The 12,545-nt window shown below is 39.4% G+C and overlaps 1 protein-coding gene across 1 annotated transcript; it reads left to right on the forward strand.

Annotated features, from left to right (window-relative positions):
- The first annotated feature begins 244 nt into the window (after window positions 1-244).
- Window positions 245-7,295, forward strand: spring1 (SREBF pathway regulator in golgi 1). Its single transcript, XM_018740495.2, has 5 exons — window positions 245-757; window positions 1,880-2,036; window positions 2,280-2,431; window positions 4,580-4,693; window positions 5,897-7,295. The coding sequence occupies exons 1-5, from the start codon at window positions 665-667 to the stop codon at window positions 5,978-5,980; spliced, it is 600 nt and encodes a 199-aa protein (XP_018596011.1). The 5' UTR covers window positions 245-664; the 3' UTR covers window positions 5,981-7,295.
- The last annotated feature ends 5,250 nt before the right edge of the window (window positions 7,296-12,545 follow it).

Below are 12,545 nucleotides of genomic sequence, written 5' to 3' on the forward strand. Positions count from 1 at the left end.
TTTTGCCTTTATCTCGTATGGTAATTGCTGTTATTTAAATTCCCTTTCACAGATGTTGCTGCACAGTTAAGCCAATTGGAGCCTGACCATCCGATAACACTAATTCCGGTTTAAGAAAAGCTGCTTTTATTGCATCCGGTAAAATTGCTAAACATGGAAATGTTTATTATTACTTTTCCTGTACACAACGATTGCTACAAGGTTGAGCCAATCATTCGAGTACTACACAAGAGAACTACTTCCGGGTCCATTACTGGTGTTTGTTTTGGTTTAAGGCAACACAGTGTTCTGGCTTTGGGGGATACTGAGGACAAGCTTTAAAGTTTAAATTCACACGAATCACGGTTATCATTTAGGTGCACCAAACGAAGCTTGCCTTCATTTCAGTACGTGACGGGTCCGTTAGTAGGAAGCACGGGGGGGTTGCTGCGTATTGCCAGAAGAGCCGTAGCTGTGTGTTCCCGCGGCTCAGTGCGTGGAAACTGGAAGTGGGGGGCAGACGCGCTGCTGGTTGTTCACTGTGGACTCCGATCTCTCACGCCCCGAGAGATGGGTTAGGAGATGAAGTGGTGAGCTCTCTCACTCGTACATATTTGTGAAAGCTCCTGCAATCCCCAGCGCAGCGGTACGTTCTTGGCTCCCCGACGCGACAGACAGTACACCAATGGTGCTGCGCAGACTGCTCAGAAAACGCTGGGTCCTGGCTGTTGTATTCGGACTCTCCCTCGTCTACTTCCTCAGCAGCACCTTGAAGCAGGTATACAAGCATTACCCTCCCGAATTTTGCGTAGCATTGTCATGCTGCTCTGGTGAACACGACTACGACGTCGCTCGCTCCTGTCTGTCTGCTGCTGCGAGACAGACACCGACCGACTCCGCAGATCATTACCTCGCCACAAAGTCTGATAAGCGTGCTTAGTTTAAAATGATTTAAATGTATTTAAAAATTTGGTTTTGGTTTTAATAATCATGTTCTTTTATGATTATAAAATAATGTTTTTTCGAGAACATTGATTGAATCAATTCTGTTACTGTACTGGTCTACACACAGAGATTGATATTCACTGACACTGTGTAGTTTCCGTTCTCTCTCTAACAAACACTGCATGGTAATATTAAATATTACAAAAAACACAAACATCTCGAAATATACACCACTCAGTTTCCACAAGTGTTGTGGGTGATGACAGCTACATATGTTTTACAGAATATACGGTATGTATGTGTTGCCTCCTGCTACCAGTTCCCTATGCTACCATACCATACACACGACACGTACAGAATTCTAAAATATATTTATGAATCATGTACCCAAAAACAGTAACTGGTCCTTATAACATCAGTAAAATATCTAGGAATAATGATGGGAAATTAAGTACACAAATGATTACATAAAAAGGTAAAGATTCAGATGAAATGTATACATTCCTTGCTCTTTGTGAATCCCATGTTGTCCACCTCCTTGGCACATCAGTTCTTTCTGTGCGGCTGCTGTCTTGTTTTGTGTGTTTTTTTTGTTGTTTTTTTTTTTTTGCACAAAGTGTGGTTTAATACACTGCACTGCAACTTTGTATGTTTTCCTGTTTATATATTCCAACCATAGTGTCCACACATAGTTTTTGACCAAGCATAATTTAAGGCGTACCCAGCAGAATTGTAAAGGCTGGATATGTCTGCATGCTTTTCAGTTGTTTAATCGTCTTGCCGTTGCCTATAGATGATGTGTTATGTTATTTCTTTTATTCCTTTCTTAAAGTTCTGTTATGGTGTAGCATTTCTTTGTGTATATTGGCATCATATGGTGGGAATTTTCTTCTGAACAATTGTAATGTACCGATGTTGTCCCCTTTGTAATGTGCAATTGTTATCCTATTTGCAGGAGGAGAGAACTATACGAGACCGGACTCTCCTGCAGGCCAGAGACTCTGAGCATCGTATTGCCTGGAAAGTTCACTTCAATCTTGGCAACAGCAGTAGACAGATCACACAGTGCCGGAATTCTGTTCAAGGCAAAACGCTTCTCACCGACGAGCTGGGTAAGTCCGTCTGTGAGGCATGGTGCTTGTCTGTGCTTCCCCTCAGCTTTAATGTGGAGAGACTGCTTTTGTGATTAATTAGATCTAACAATCTACTCTTCAATATAAAGTCTGGAAATACTGCAGAATGCATTATTGCTATCTTGATTCAATTACATTTTCAACTAATAACAAATTCTGTTGTGTTGTTTTTGATTACATTACATTTCTCCACCTATTGATTTTTGTGAATGGGGCTCCCAGGTTATGTCTGTGAAAGAAGGCATCTCCTGGTGAATGGCTGCTGCAACATCAATACCCCCAGCACCACGCAGTACCTCTGCAAAAGCTGTTTGAGCAATGGATGCTGCAGCATCTATGAGTACTGCATCTCCTGCTGCCTTCAGCCTGACAAGGTATGGCTTTATATCGCACAAGTGACCTCACAGCTAACCATTTATACATGCAGTTAGAAACATGATTTAGGACATCAGCTCTAGTTCCAAGGAGGGCCCTTGCTGTCAAACCATCGAGGACAGTGCTTAACCTAGTATGTAAAACTGTAAATTCTTACAGGTACTGACGATATTGTTTTTATTTATTATACATTTTGCAGCTTAAATCTTTTGTCCAGAGCAACTTGAATTTTTTCTGCGTTATAATTAACTGGAGCAGTTTCCAGTCACCTTTTTTATAACTGCTTAAACACATTTCCTGAAAGTATGCTCTATTTTCTCAGTGGTTAAAAAAAAAAACATCTGAAACTTACACTTTTCTCATCAAACCACAGACTTCTCAGTCAGAACTAATCAACTTACTCAAGGGGGTATTACTTTTACTCAAAACAAAACTTGGACTTCACATAAAAACCAATCTAATTCATAGATCCTACGTAATACTCACTACACACTACAGGGAGGGACTTAGAACACTTATGAAAGGTGTTTATGATATTAATTACTAATCATAAAACCTTAGATAAACATGTATAAAAATTTTGCATTTCTATAGAGACTGTAAGCGCACAGGGAGCACTGCAGTAAGAAATCTTCAAATTATTTTTATATTATTATTTTCATCATTCATCATATATTCGTTATTTTCTTATATGAAACTCACTTTCTCCATAAATATTTACTGTAAAAAGAAAAAAAGATTTCAAAATTAAAAATAACAAGTAGAGGCACTGAACCAAAACAAGTCATTACAAAGATGGACAAAAGTGTGTTTTTATTCTACCTCATCTTCCTGTTCCTGCATGTGTCACTTTTCTTTACCTTACACTCCCTTCACCCTCGTCCTCAGCCACCTCCTCTTACCGGAATGCTCCTTCTTCCTCTGAATTTTCAATGACTAAACTGAGAAGTTACTGATTTTATTTTATTTACATTTGTTCATTTAGTTTTCTACAAAGCAATAATAGGTGCAGTGTGTGTGTGTCTGATTAGGAATTGTCTATATTTGGATAAAGATTTATGCAGCTACTCATGTGATTTCTATTGGTTCATGTGGTGGAAAGAAACAAACTACTTAAGAATCACGCATCTGTATCTATGTCTCTCTTCCTCCTAATGTAATGCACACATTGTATTTTATGAGATGTATGTCGCTTCCGAGAAAAGCGTCTGCTAAATGAGTAAGTGTAAATGTATTATTGTGTGATTCAGCAGTTAATAGTGTTTGTGGTAGGTATAGTATATGTTAAATTATACATTTATTTACATTTAGCAGACATTTTTCTCCAAAGTGATATATTAACTCCGAGAACAATCCAAAAATAGACATCACCAACACGCAGAGATTTGGAGCCATGTGATTCTTTAGTACAGTCAGTATGTCACATACCACTGTATGAACCAGTATTCATTACATGAGTGGCTGCATATATTATACTGTGTGTGTGTGTGTGTGTGTGTGTGTGTGTGTGTGTGTGTGTGTGTGTGTGTGTGTGTGTGTGTGTGTCTGTGTGTGTATATATATAATCTTGTACATGTTTGTCTTGCACATAACAAATCAGGGGAGAAGTGAGTCCAAAAAAGAAGTTTCGAGACCCTTCTAGAATGTTGAAAGAGATTCAGCAGTTCTGAGTGAAAGAGGGAGCTTATTCCACTACCACCATTGTGCTTTTAATGTTGGAAAATTAATAATTTTACAAATGTTCTTGCAGGCCACATTATGTCTTACACCAAGACACATCCCACTTTTTGGCTCCACAGTGCACACTTCTGATGCTTTTTCAAAAGCAGTTTCCTTTGAGTAATTGCCGTTAAGATATGGATAGTTCTGTTCATTGAACTAGTTGGCAGTTCAGAAATGTGAGGCGGCAGGTCAAGGGTGCTAAGTGAGGCTTCTCTTGGAACTTGAGTGGGCAACTTTCAGGCTACATTTCTTTAACATGTTGAATAAAAGACATTTCCTAAAGCAACTGTAATAAAGAAAAATACATACTTTCTATAGTAAACAGAAATGCGATCTGATACGGTTGTCAGTGCTATGTGGTGATTGACCCCATTTATTGTCTGGGCAACCAAATGTGTGGTTAACCAATTTCTTCGACCTTCCAGCAACCCCTGCTTGAGCACTTCCTCAACAGAGCAGCGGAAGGCTTTCGGAACCTTTTCACTGCTGTGAAGGACCATTTTGAGCTCTGTCTGGCCAAGTGTCGCACCTCCTCCCAGGTAGACCTCCAGTCATAGGGTACACATAGTGGATAGAGCCACTGTAGGATGAAGAGCATTATAGTGATTTCCTTGCTTGAGCCTGGTCTGTTAACTTCTTAATTAGTATCGTAATTTTCTCACATTATTAAAATAAAGTACATTTGAACACTAGATATTTAGCTCCCTAGTGAGTAAATACTACATTTTAGTGTACTTCTTTTTCGTGCAGTAAAGACTGGTGGTTCCCAACACTATGGGACACGCTCATATACACTATATACTCAACACTATATACTCTTATATACTCATTGCAGGCATGATGTAATTCACAAAAATGTTAACTGCTAATAATGTGGCAATAGATAAAACTAATTAAACCACATCCAACTCCTTCACCAAATTAATTACCTCTTATTATATCTTCTTTGAATGAACACCTTAGCTTGACAATCAAATAAAGTGTATGCAATTAATTTAATAGATTTTCAGTAAAGTTAATAAGTAGCAGTTATGTAAATATAACCAAACTTTATTTGGTTTGGTTTTATTAAACTGTTTAGAATTTTTTTAGCAACTTATTGGTGTTACATTTACATACATGCAACATCCTCTATATACTGTACATTTACATTAATTTTTTAGCAGATGCTTTTCTCAAAAGCAGCTTTCAATGAACTCTATGTAGTGTTATCAGCCCACACACCTTATTTACTAAAGTGACTTACACTGCTATACACATTACTTATAATATGTCACTCATTCATAAATCAGTGGAACACCCTCTCTGTCAGCCATAGTGTGAGTGACATAGTGTGTTCCACTGATGTATAATGAGTCACACATTATAAGTAATGTGTCTAGCAGTGTAAGTCACCTTAGTGAATAAGGTGTGTGGGCTGATAACACTACACAGAGTTCATTGGAAGCTGCTTTGGAGAAAAGCGTCTCCTAAGTAAATAAATGTACTGTAAATGTAATTAGACCGAAAGGGGATGATCTTACACCGACTGCCATGCTCTCTTCTGCAAATTCCAATGCGTTAAGTATTGAAAGTGATGTCAACAAAACTGAAAGCAGAGCACAGGTTACAGAGTTTTTAAGAATTCACGACCTGCTTATTTCATATCTCCTGAAGTTTTCGCAATATGTCAGCCGTGAATCAGAAGCCATAATAAGAATAAAATGCAGCTCTTTTTATTGCGTCCTGTTTTCCTGCATCAGAGTGTTCAGCACGAAAACACCTACAGAAACCCACAAGCCAAATTCTGCTATGGCGAAAGTCCTCCAGACCTCCTGCCAGTTTGATCCTGCAGCTCTGTGGGTCTCCATCACAGTGGACGCACAAAGAGATGGGAGAACAGTGGGTGTTGAGCATGGAACTGCTTTCCTCCTCCATACCCATCATTCTGCGCTGGCTGGACTGGGATGAGGCATTGCATGATGAAGGAAAACAACAAGAACCTCAGTTTGGAAAAACATTTTAATGTACACTTCATAAGTGCATTGAACACTTTTTTACTTCATCAGTGATGATTTTCAGGTCCCAGTTACCTATCCATATCTCAAACAACTTAAGGAATGGGAGGTAAATTTAACAGCTCAACATGCTCACTTTGGCATTGTTCTATACTAATTTATCTGTAACAATGGTACAGTCTCTGCGTTTGCCCATGTATGAGTATTCAGATACACAAAATGTGACTTTCCTTTTATGTATGGTATGTACCCCATGTAATATGTTTTTGTATGTAGAAAAAGTAAGCCAAGTAGCCATCACATGCTTTTTGGCTTACACTCTAGTTTTTCTTTTGTTAATTGAAAGGTATTCAGGTTTCATTACATATTTCTTAAGTCAGTCTTATTTTAATATCTGGAATTTTTGTCTGTTTAACATTGGTGTTATGGTGTTGAAAAGCTTTATTTGTAAGCTACAAGCCCCTAGATCAGCATGTTCATTGCTAAAACATGTAATCCTCTAATTTCTGGTTTGGAAAAAATGGATTGTTTGTGAGGTTTAGGATGTTTTTCACTTGCATGAAAGAGAAATGAGAACCAGAGTTAAAATGGATAACAATGAGGTAATGATAAAACATTTGTACACTTTAAATTCCTTTATGCTTTATTCAAGGATCATGTGGTAAATTAAATTCAGCAGACACTCTACTTTGCTCATAATATGTGTTGCAAGGATCCTGGATGAAAAGTAACAAATATGTGCTTGACTAACAAAGTATACCATAAACTGTTTTATTTCTGAGAACTGATTAAAATTTCACTGTTAATATCTGTTTTAGGGGTTTTGCTTGTGCTATGGCTCTTTTAGAAACGGACAAAATGATTTGTCTTGTATTTTGGAAAAACTTCCCGAAAACATCATGTAATTTCCTGGAATTCACGTAAATTAAAATTTTTGCTCAGCCCCTTTATTTTGTGTATTGTATCAGAAAGATAGGTTTGTGTTGAGAAGCCAGCCTTTCCCTGCCTAACTTCCCGAGAGTCTGCTGATGGGCAGTTGAAGACAGCAAACCCATCCCAGCTGAGAAAACTCATCACATTCTCCTGCTTCTAGGCAGAGTAAACTGTTGGCATGCAAGAAACGTTACTAGTGCCGAACAATTAATCATCCTGTATTCTAAGAAAATAAAATCTGCATTATAATTAAAAAAATTAATAAGTTCCCCTATTCTTATCACCTCCCTCAGGCAATTTGATTAATGAGGGTCACATGGAATCTTGTGAGGAAAAAAATCAGTGCTTTCCATCAATGTTGGCTTTTTGTCATGTTTCTGTCTGCACATGCTCGTCTGGAACGAAAGCATTGGTTTTTTTGTGGTGTAGGGGAGTGTAATTGAAAGATACGCCTTCCGGCATCTGCAGGCTGTTAGTTTCACCCCGCTGAAGTTAGTTTAGATGATGAGATCTGGCCCAGTGGGCAACATCTCCTCAGCCAAAGTCTCTCACCTGCCTTGTATCAGAGCAGCATCTGTTCACTCAGTTTGATGCTTTTAATTACAATGCATTTCTCTGACCTGATTGGTCCACAACTGTCATGTCATTTGTTGATGTATGTCTTTCATAAATCATCTAACTTTTTCTATTTGATTTAGAAATTTATCCAGTTCAGGGCTGTAGTAGTGCAAAGCCAATTCTTGAAGCAGAGAGCAGTATTCCACCAGTACTACCCACTGCAAACCCCGTTTGCATTTCATTCATTTGGCTGACACTTTCCTTTTTTTTAGCAGTTCAGTTTAAGTACCTCACTGAAGAGTACTACAGTAGGAGGTGGGATCTGAACCCATGACCTCTTTAGTTCAGGGACAGCACCTCGAAACACTACTGTACCTACTACCCTCCACAGACTGACCCAGATTCACACATTCAGCTGAGGAGCTGCGAGGCATTGGCATTACCTGCTGCACCATGGTGGCACCCTGATTTTGACTAACTGTTAGATTTTAACTGACTACATTAGCTGAGTAAGAAGAATAGCTGCAGTGAAAACAAGCATATAGAAAGTTTTCACTGATAGAACTAAACTTTACAAATGAGTTTAAGCAAGAGGCTGGATTAATTAATTTTTACAGCAAATCCATTTAACTAACATAATACATTTTAAAGTGTATGCAATATAACAAAATCACCTCTCTTCCACCAGTTGGAAGGAAATAGAATAAATACCATTGAAATACTTACAAATAGTATTTCCTCTAACTGTACTAATATAAATGGTGTAATTATTTACAGGGATGTGAATATATAATATAATGTCTAGTGCCTATTTTGTATATTGTGTGCTTTATACTCTGTATATTTTTCTTTTTAATCTTTTATTAGCCCAATCTACTTTTATTGTCTGTGTCTTGTCACTGTCATTCTGTCTGTGCTGTGGAAGTTCCTGTCACCAAGACGAATTCCTTGTATGTGTAAACATACTTCGCAATAAAGCTCGCTCATTCATTCATTCATTCATTCATACACAGAGGGTGCGGTTGGCCAGCAGGCTTGGTCGTGTCCCACTCTGGCTGGTCTGGAGTTTGAGTCCTGCTTGGGGTGCTTTGTGGTGGACTGGCATCCCATCCTGGGTGTGTCCCCTCTCCCTCCAGCCTTGCGCCCTTTGTTGCTGGGTTAGGCTTCAGTTTGCCACGACCCTGCTCAGGATAAGCGGTTTCAGACTGTGTGTGTGTGTGTGTGTGTGTGTGTGTGTGTGTGTGTGTGTGTGTGTGTGTGTGTGTGAATACATATATCTAAGTAATATAAGCACAGATGTATCAAAAGCTCTAGGTACAGGTTTCTGGTGTAATTGGTGATGCTTTATTAAAGCATTTCCCAATTAACTGCAATGTGTGTTTTCAAAAAAAAAAAAGCCCCTGGCAAGAAGCCGTTTTCTGCAATGCACCAGAAAAAGGAGATGAAAAAAACCTGTATCTGAATGCAGATATTAAGAGGTTTATGTGGTTGTTATTCTGCCTAATAAGGAGGTGGCTTGTGGTAACTGTCAGGAACGATAAATATTTTCTTGAGAAAAACCAGGATGTGTAAGCAATTCTTCATAATCACATTTCATTTTACACGTAGTATTTATTCATGGGGGTGCGGTGGCGCAGTGGGTTGGACCGCAGTCCTGCTCTCCGGTGGGTCTGGGGTTCAAGTCCCGCTTGGGGTGCCTTGCGGCGGACTGGCGTCCCGTCCTGGGTGTGTCCCCTTCCCCCTCTGGCCTTATGCCCTGTGTTGCCGGGTAGGCTCCGGTTCCCTGTGACCCCGTAAGGGACAAGCGGTTCTGAAAATGTGTGTGTGTGTGTGTGTGTGTGTGTGTGTGTGTGTGTGTGTGTGTATTTATTCATGGGGGTGCGGTGGCGCAGTAGGTTGGACCACAGTCCTGCTCTCCGGTGGGTCTGGGGTTCAAGTCCTGCTTGGGGTGCCTTGTGACGGACTGGCGTCCCATCCTGGGTGTGTCCCCTCCCCCTCCGGCCTTACGCCCTATGTTACCGGGTAGGCTCCGGTTCCCCGCGACCCCGTTTGGGACAAGCGGTTCTGAAAGTGTGTGTATTTATTCATTGCCTTATACATTTTTTGCAAATTTGGTATTATGGTAAGGGTTAATGAATTAAGATCTTAATGTATTCTAACTCCTGCAAGGATATGCAGTATCAAATTGCAATGCACTGCAAACTTTTGTGCAAAGTACAATTTTATATTTTCATTCAGTAACTGCACCCCCACGTAAGAAAATGGAGTTTGCTAAACAAAAGATTGTATAAAATAAGGACAGCTAGTAGCGAAGTGGTTAAAGCTGCTGCCTTTAGACCCTGGGGTTGCAGGTTTGAGCCTCACCTCCAGCTCTAGTACCCTTAAGCAAGGTACTTAGTCTCATTTGCTCCAGTAAAACTACCTGGCTCTATGAATGGGTAAATAATTGTAACCTCAACAATGTAAGTTGCTCTGGAGAAAAGCATCAGCTAAATGTAGATTTAGGTTTTGTGCCATTTTCATTTGGGCTTCTGAGAGAGCTGAAGTGGTAAATAACCTCCAGATTATGATTATTAAATGATACATGGTATAAAATATATGTACATATTGGTTCATCTGTTTTCTGGGATTCAAAGGGCCAGGTAGGGTGAAATCACACTTTTAAATCTGTGTGCTTTTCTTACCTTGTGGGTTCAAATGTTCCATATGTAGTAAATGTTAAACTCTAAGTTTTTCATTACTTTTACATCACTTATTTTATATTTTTTCCATTTTCTGCTTCACTGTTCTCTCTACTGAATGTGCACATATGTATTTTTTACATTTAGCAGAAGTGCTATTTCAAGTCACTCACCAAGTGTAAAGCAATATCCGCACAAAAGAAATTCCAAAATTATTTCTTTATTGTATTAAATTACAATAAAATCTTTAAGAAAAAAAAAAAAAAAAATATATATATATATATATATATTTGAAAAAAGAACACTGACAATAAATAATTTAACTTAATAAAAATAATAAATTATGGCTTGTCATAACAATAAATGATCAAAATATTTCACATGAAATGCAGAAACTCCAGTTACACTGTGCGGTCCCATTATTCCTTCATTAAGGTAGCAATACAAACATTTACTTTCAGAATGGATGAAGCACATAAGGAAAAAAATATGTAAAGAACTACATAAATAAGAATCACTCAACTCTGAACTTTTAATTCAGACATTGCCAACAAGTATGTCCATAAGGAATATAAATAAACATATATATATATAAACATCTCTGGGGTGAGAGATTCAGGTTTTTATTTCTGATTTTTGTTGGGTAACCATGGCGTCCAGTGAAACAAGGGATTGCGTCGAGGAGAAGGTCTGTCCTACAGATGCCTGGGAGAGTGCAGGAAGTTCTTCAGCCATTTGATGAATTTCAGGGAATCCTGAAAGACCCTACAGCCCCACAGCTTCTTCTTGTAGAAGCTGTTAGGCTCCTCCAGCTTATGTGTGGGGCATTGCTCTCTGCCCAAGAAGGAGTGCATGCAGCTCTGCAGGTTGTTTGGGCCAAGGTATTTGATGATGGTATTCAGTTGGTGCCGCAGCTCATGGTCTGTACTAATCTTGTCACTTGTGTGGTTATTTAGGATGAAGGTGATGGCCTCTAACATTAACTCCATGCCACAGATGGCAGCCTTTCTCTTCTGTTCTTCCGGCAAGGTCCCATTGGGAATGCGAAGCACGTGTTTACTCCAGGAGTTAGTGATATTCCCATTAGCCTCTTTCTTTGGGAAAAAAATAGGCCACTTATTAATAATTATAACTCAGCTAGCAACTGCAAGAGTGTGAGGAGTGCAACAATGCCAGTCTTGAAATTTGTTGGAACATTCTACTGAGGACCCCTTCAGTCTAACCCCACGGGATGGGAATTGGGGGTTTTCATTTTCTCGGAGCGCTGAAATATCTGTTTTTATTTATTTTATTTATTTTCTCCAAAGCAACTTACAATGTGAAGCTACTTAAAGTGATTTATCCATTTATTAAGCTGGACAATATTTGCTACATCAGTTCATGGTAAGAACCTTGATCAAGGGTACTACAGTGAGCTTGGATTCAAACCTGGGCCTGTCAAGTGGACAACAGCAGTGCTAACCACTATACCACCTGTTGCCCTTTAGTCTTCGGCTAATTACTCTAGTTTAGCCTCTCTATCCTTTACCTGAGGGTAGAGAAATGTGACATACTGTCATGAGCCAGGTGCCAGGATTGTCACATGACTTTATAATCATTGATGAGACAAAAACTGCTGAGAAGGGAACTAGAGCAGTGCATTAATTTCATTATCTTTAGGTTCCTTCCCTCTATGCACAACCTTTATTAAAAGAGTCAAGGGTGAGGCTGGCGGTCGGTCCTCTTATGACCATCCAGGAGATTATGTTTATTGTGTTGGCTGAACAGCAATTATCTGAATGCACTGGAAGCTCCACATTATATCAGCTGCAAAGAGTGAGCTTGGACCCATCCTACAAACCAGCAGTCACCAAGATCCTTCTCTCTTACTGAGAAATGCTGCTAAGAATCATAAGAATCCCTCTCATGGAGTAGGGTTTGAGTGTGTGCTGAGCTTGCATTTGGTGAGCTCCAGCTATGACTGTAGGTATGTCAGTACCCCATTCACTGTCTAACAGCAGCAAGCAAGGAAAGGAAGAGATTTACTTACGTAGCGGTCAAAGCTGCTATTTAAGGTAGCGTTGATGAGTTCCATTAACTCAGGTTTACACGGAGGTGAATTTCCACTCATAGATGTGGATGCAGTTAACGGCAAACTCTGGATCAGGTTCGACACCAACAGAAAAATGGCAAGTGCCATCGGAAGACCTGGAAAAGTCAGAGTCTGGGTGATGGATGAAGTT

This window comes from Scleropages formosus, chromosome 12, assembly GCF_900964775.1.
Source record: "Scleropages formosus chromosome 12, fSclFor1.1, whole genome shotgun sequence".
In the NCBI taxonomy this organism is placed as follows: Eukaryota; Metazoa; Chordata; class Actinopteri; order Osteoglossiformes; family Osteoglossidae; genus Scleropages; species Scleropages formosus.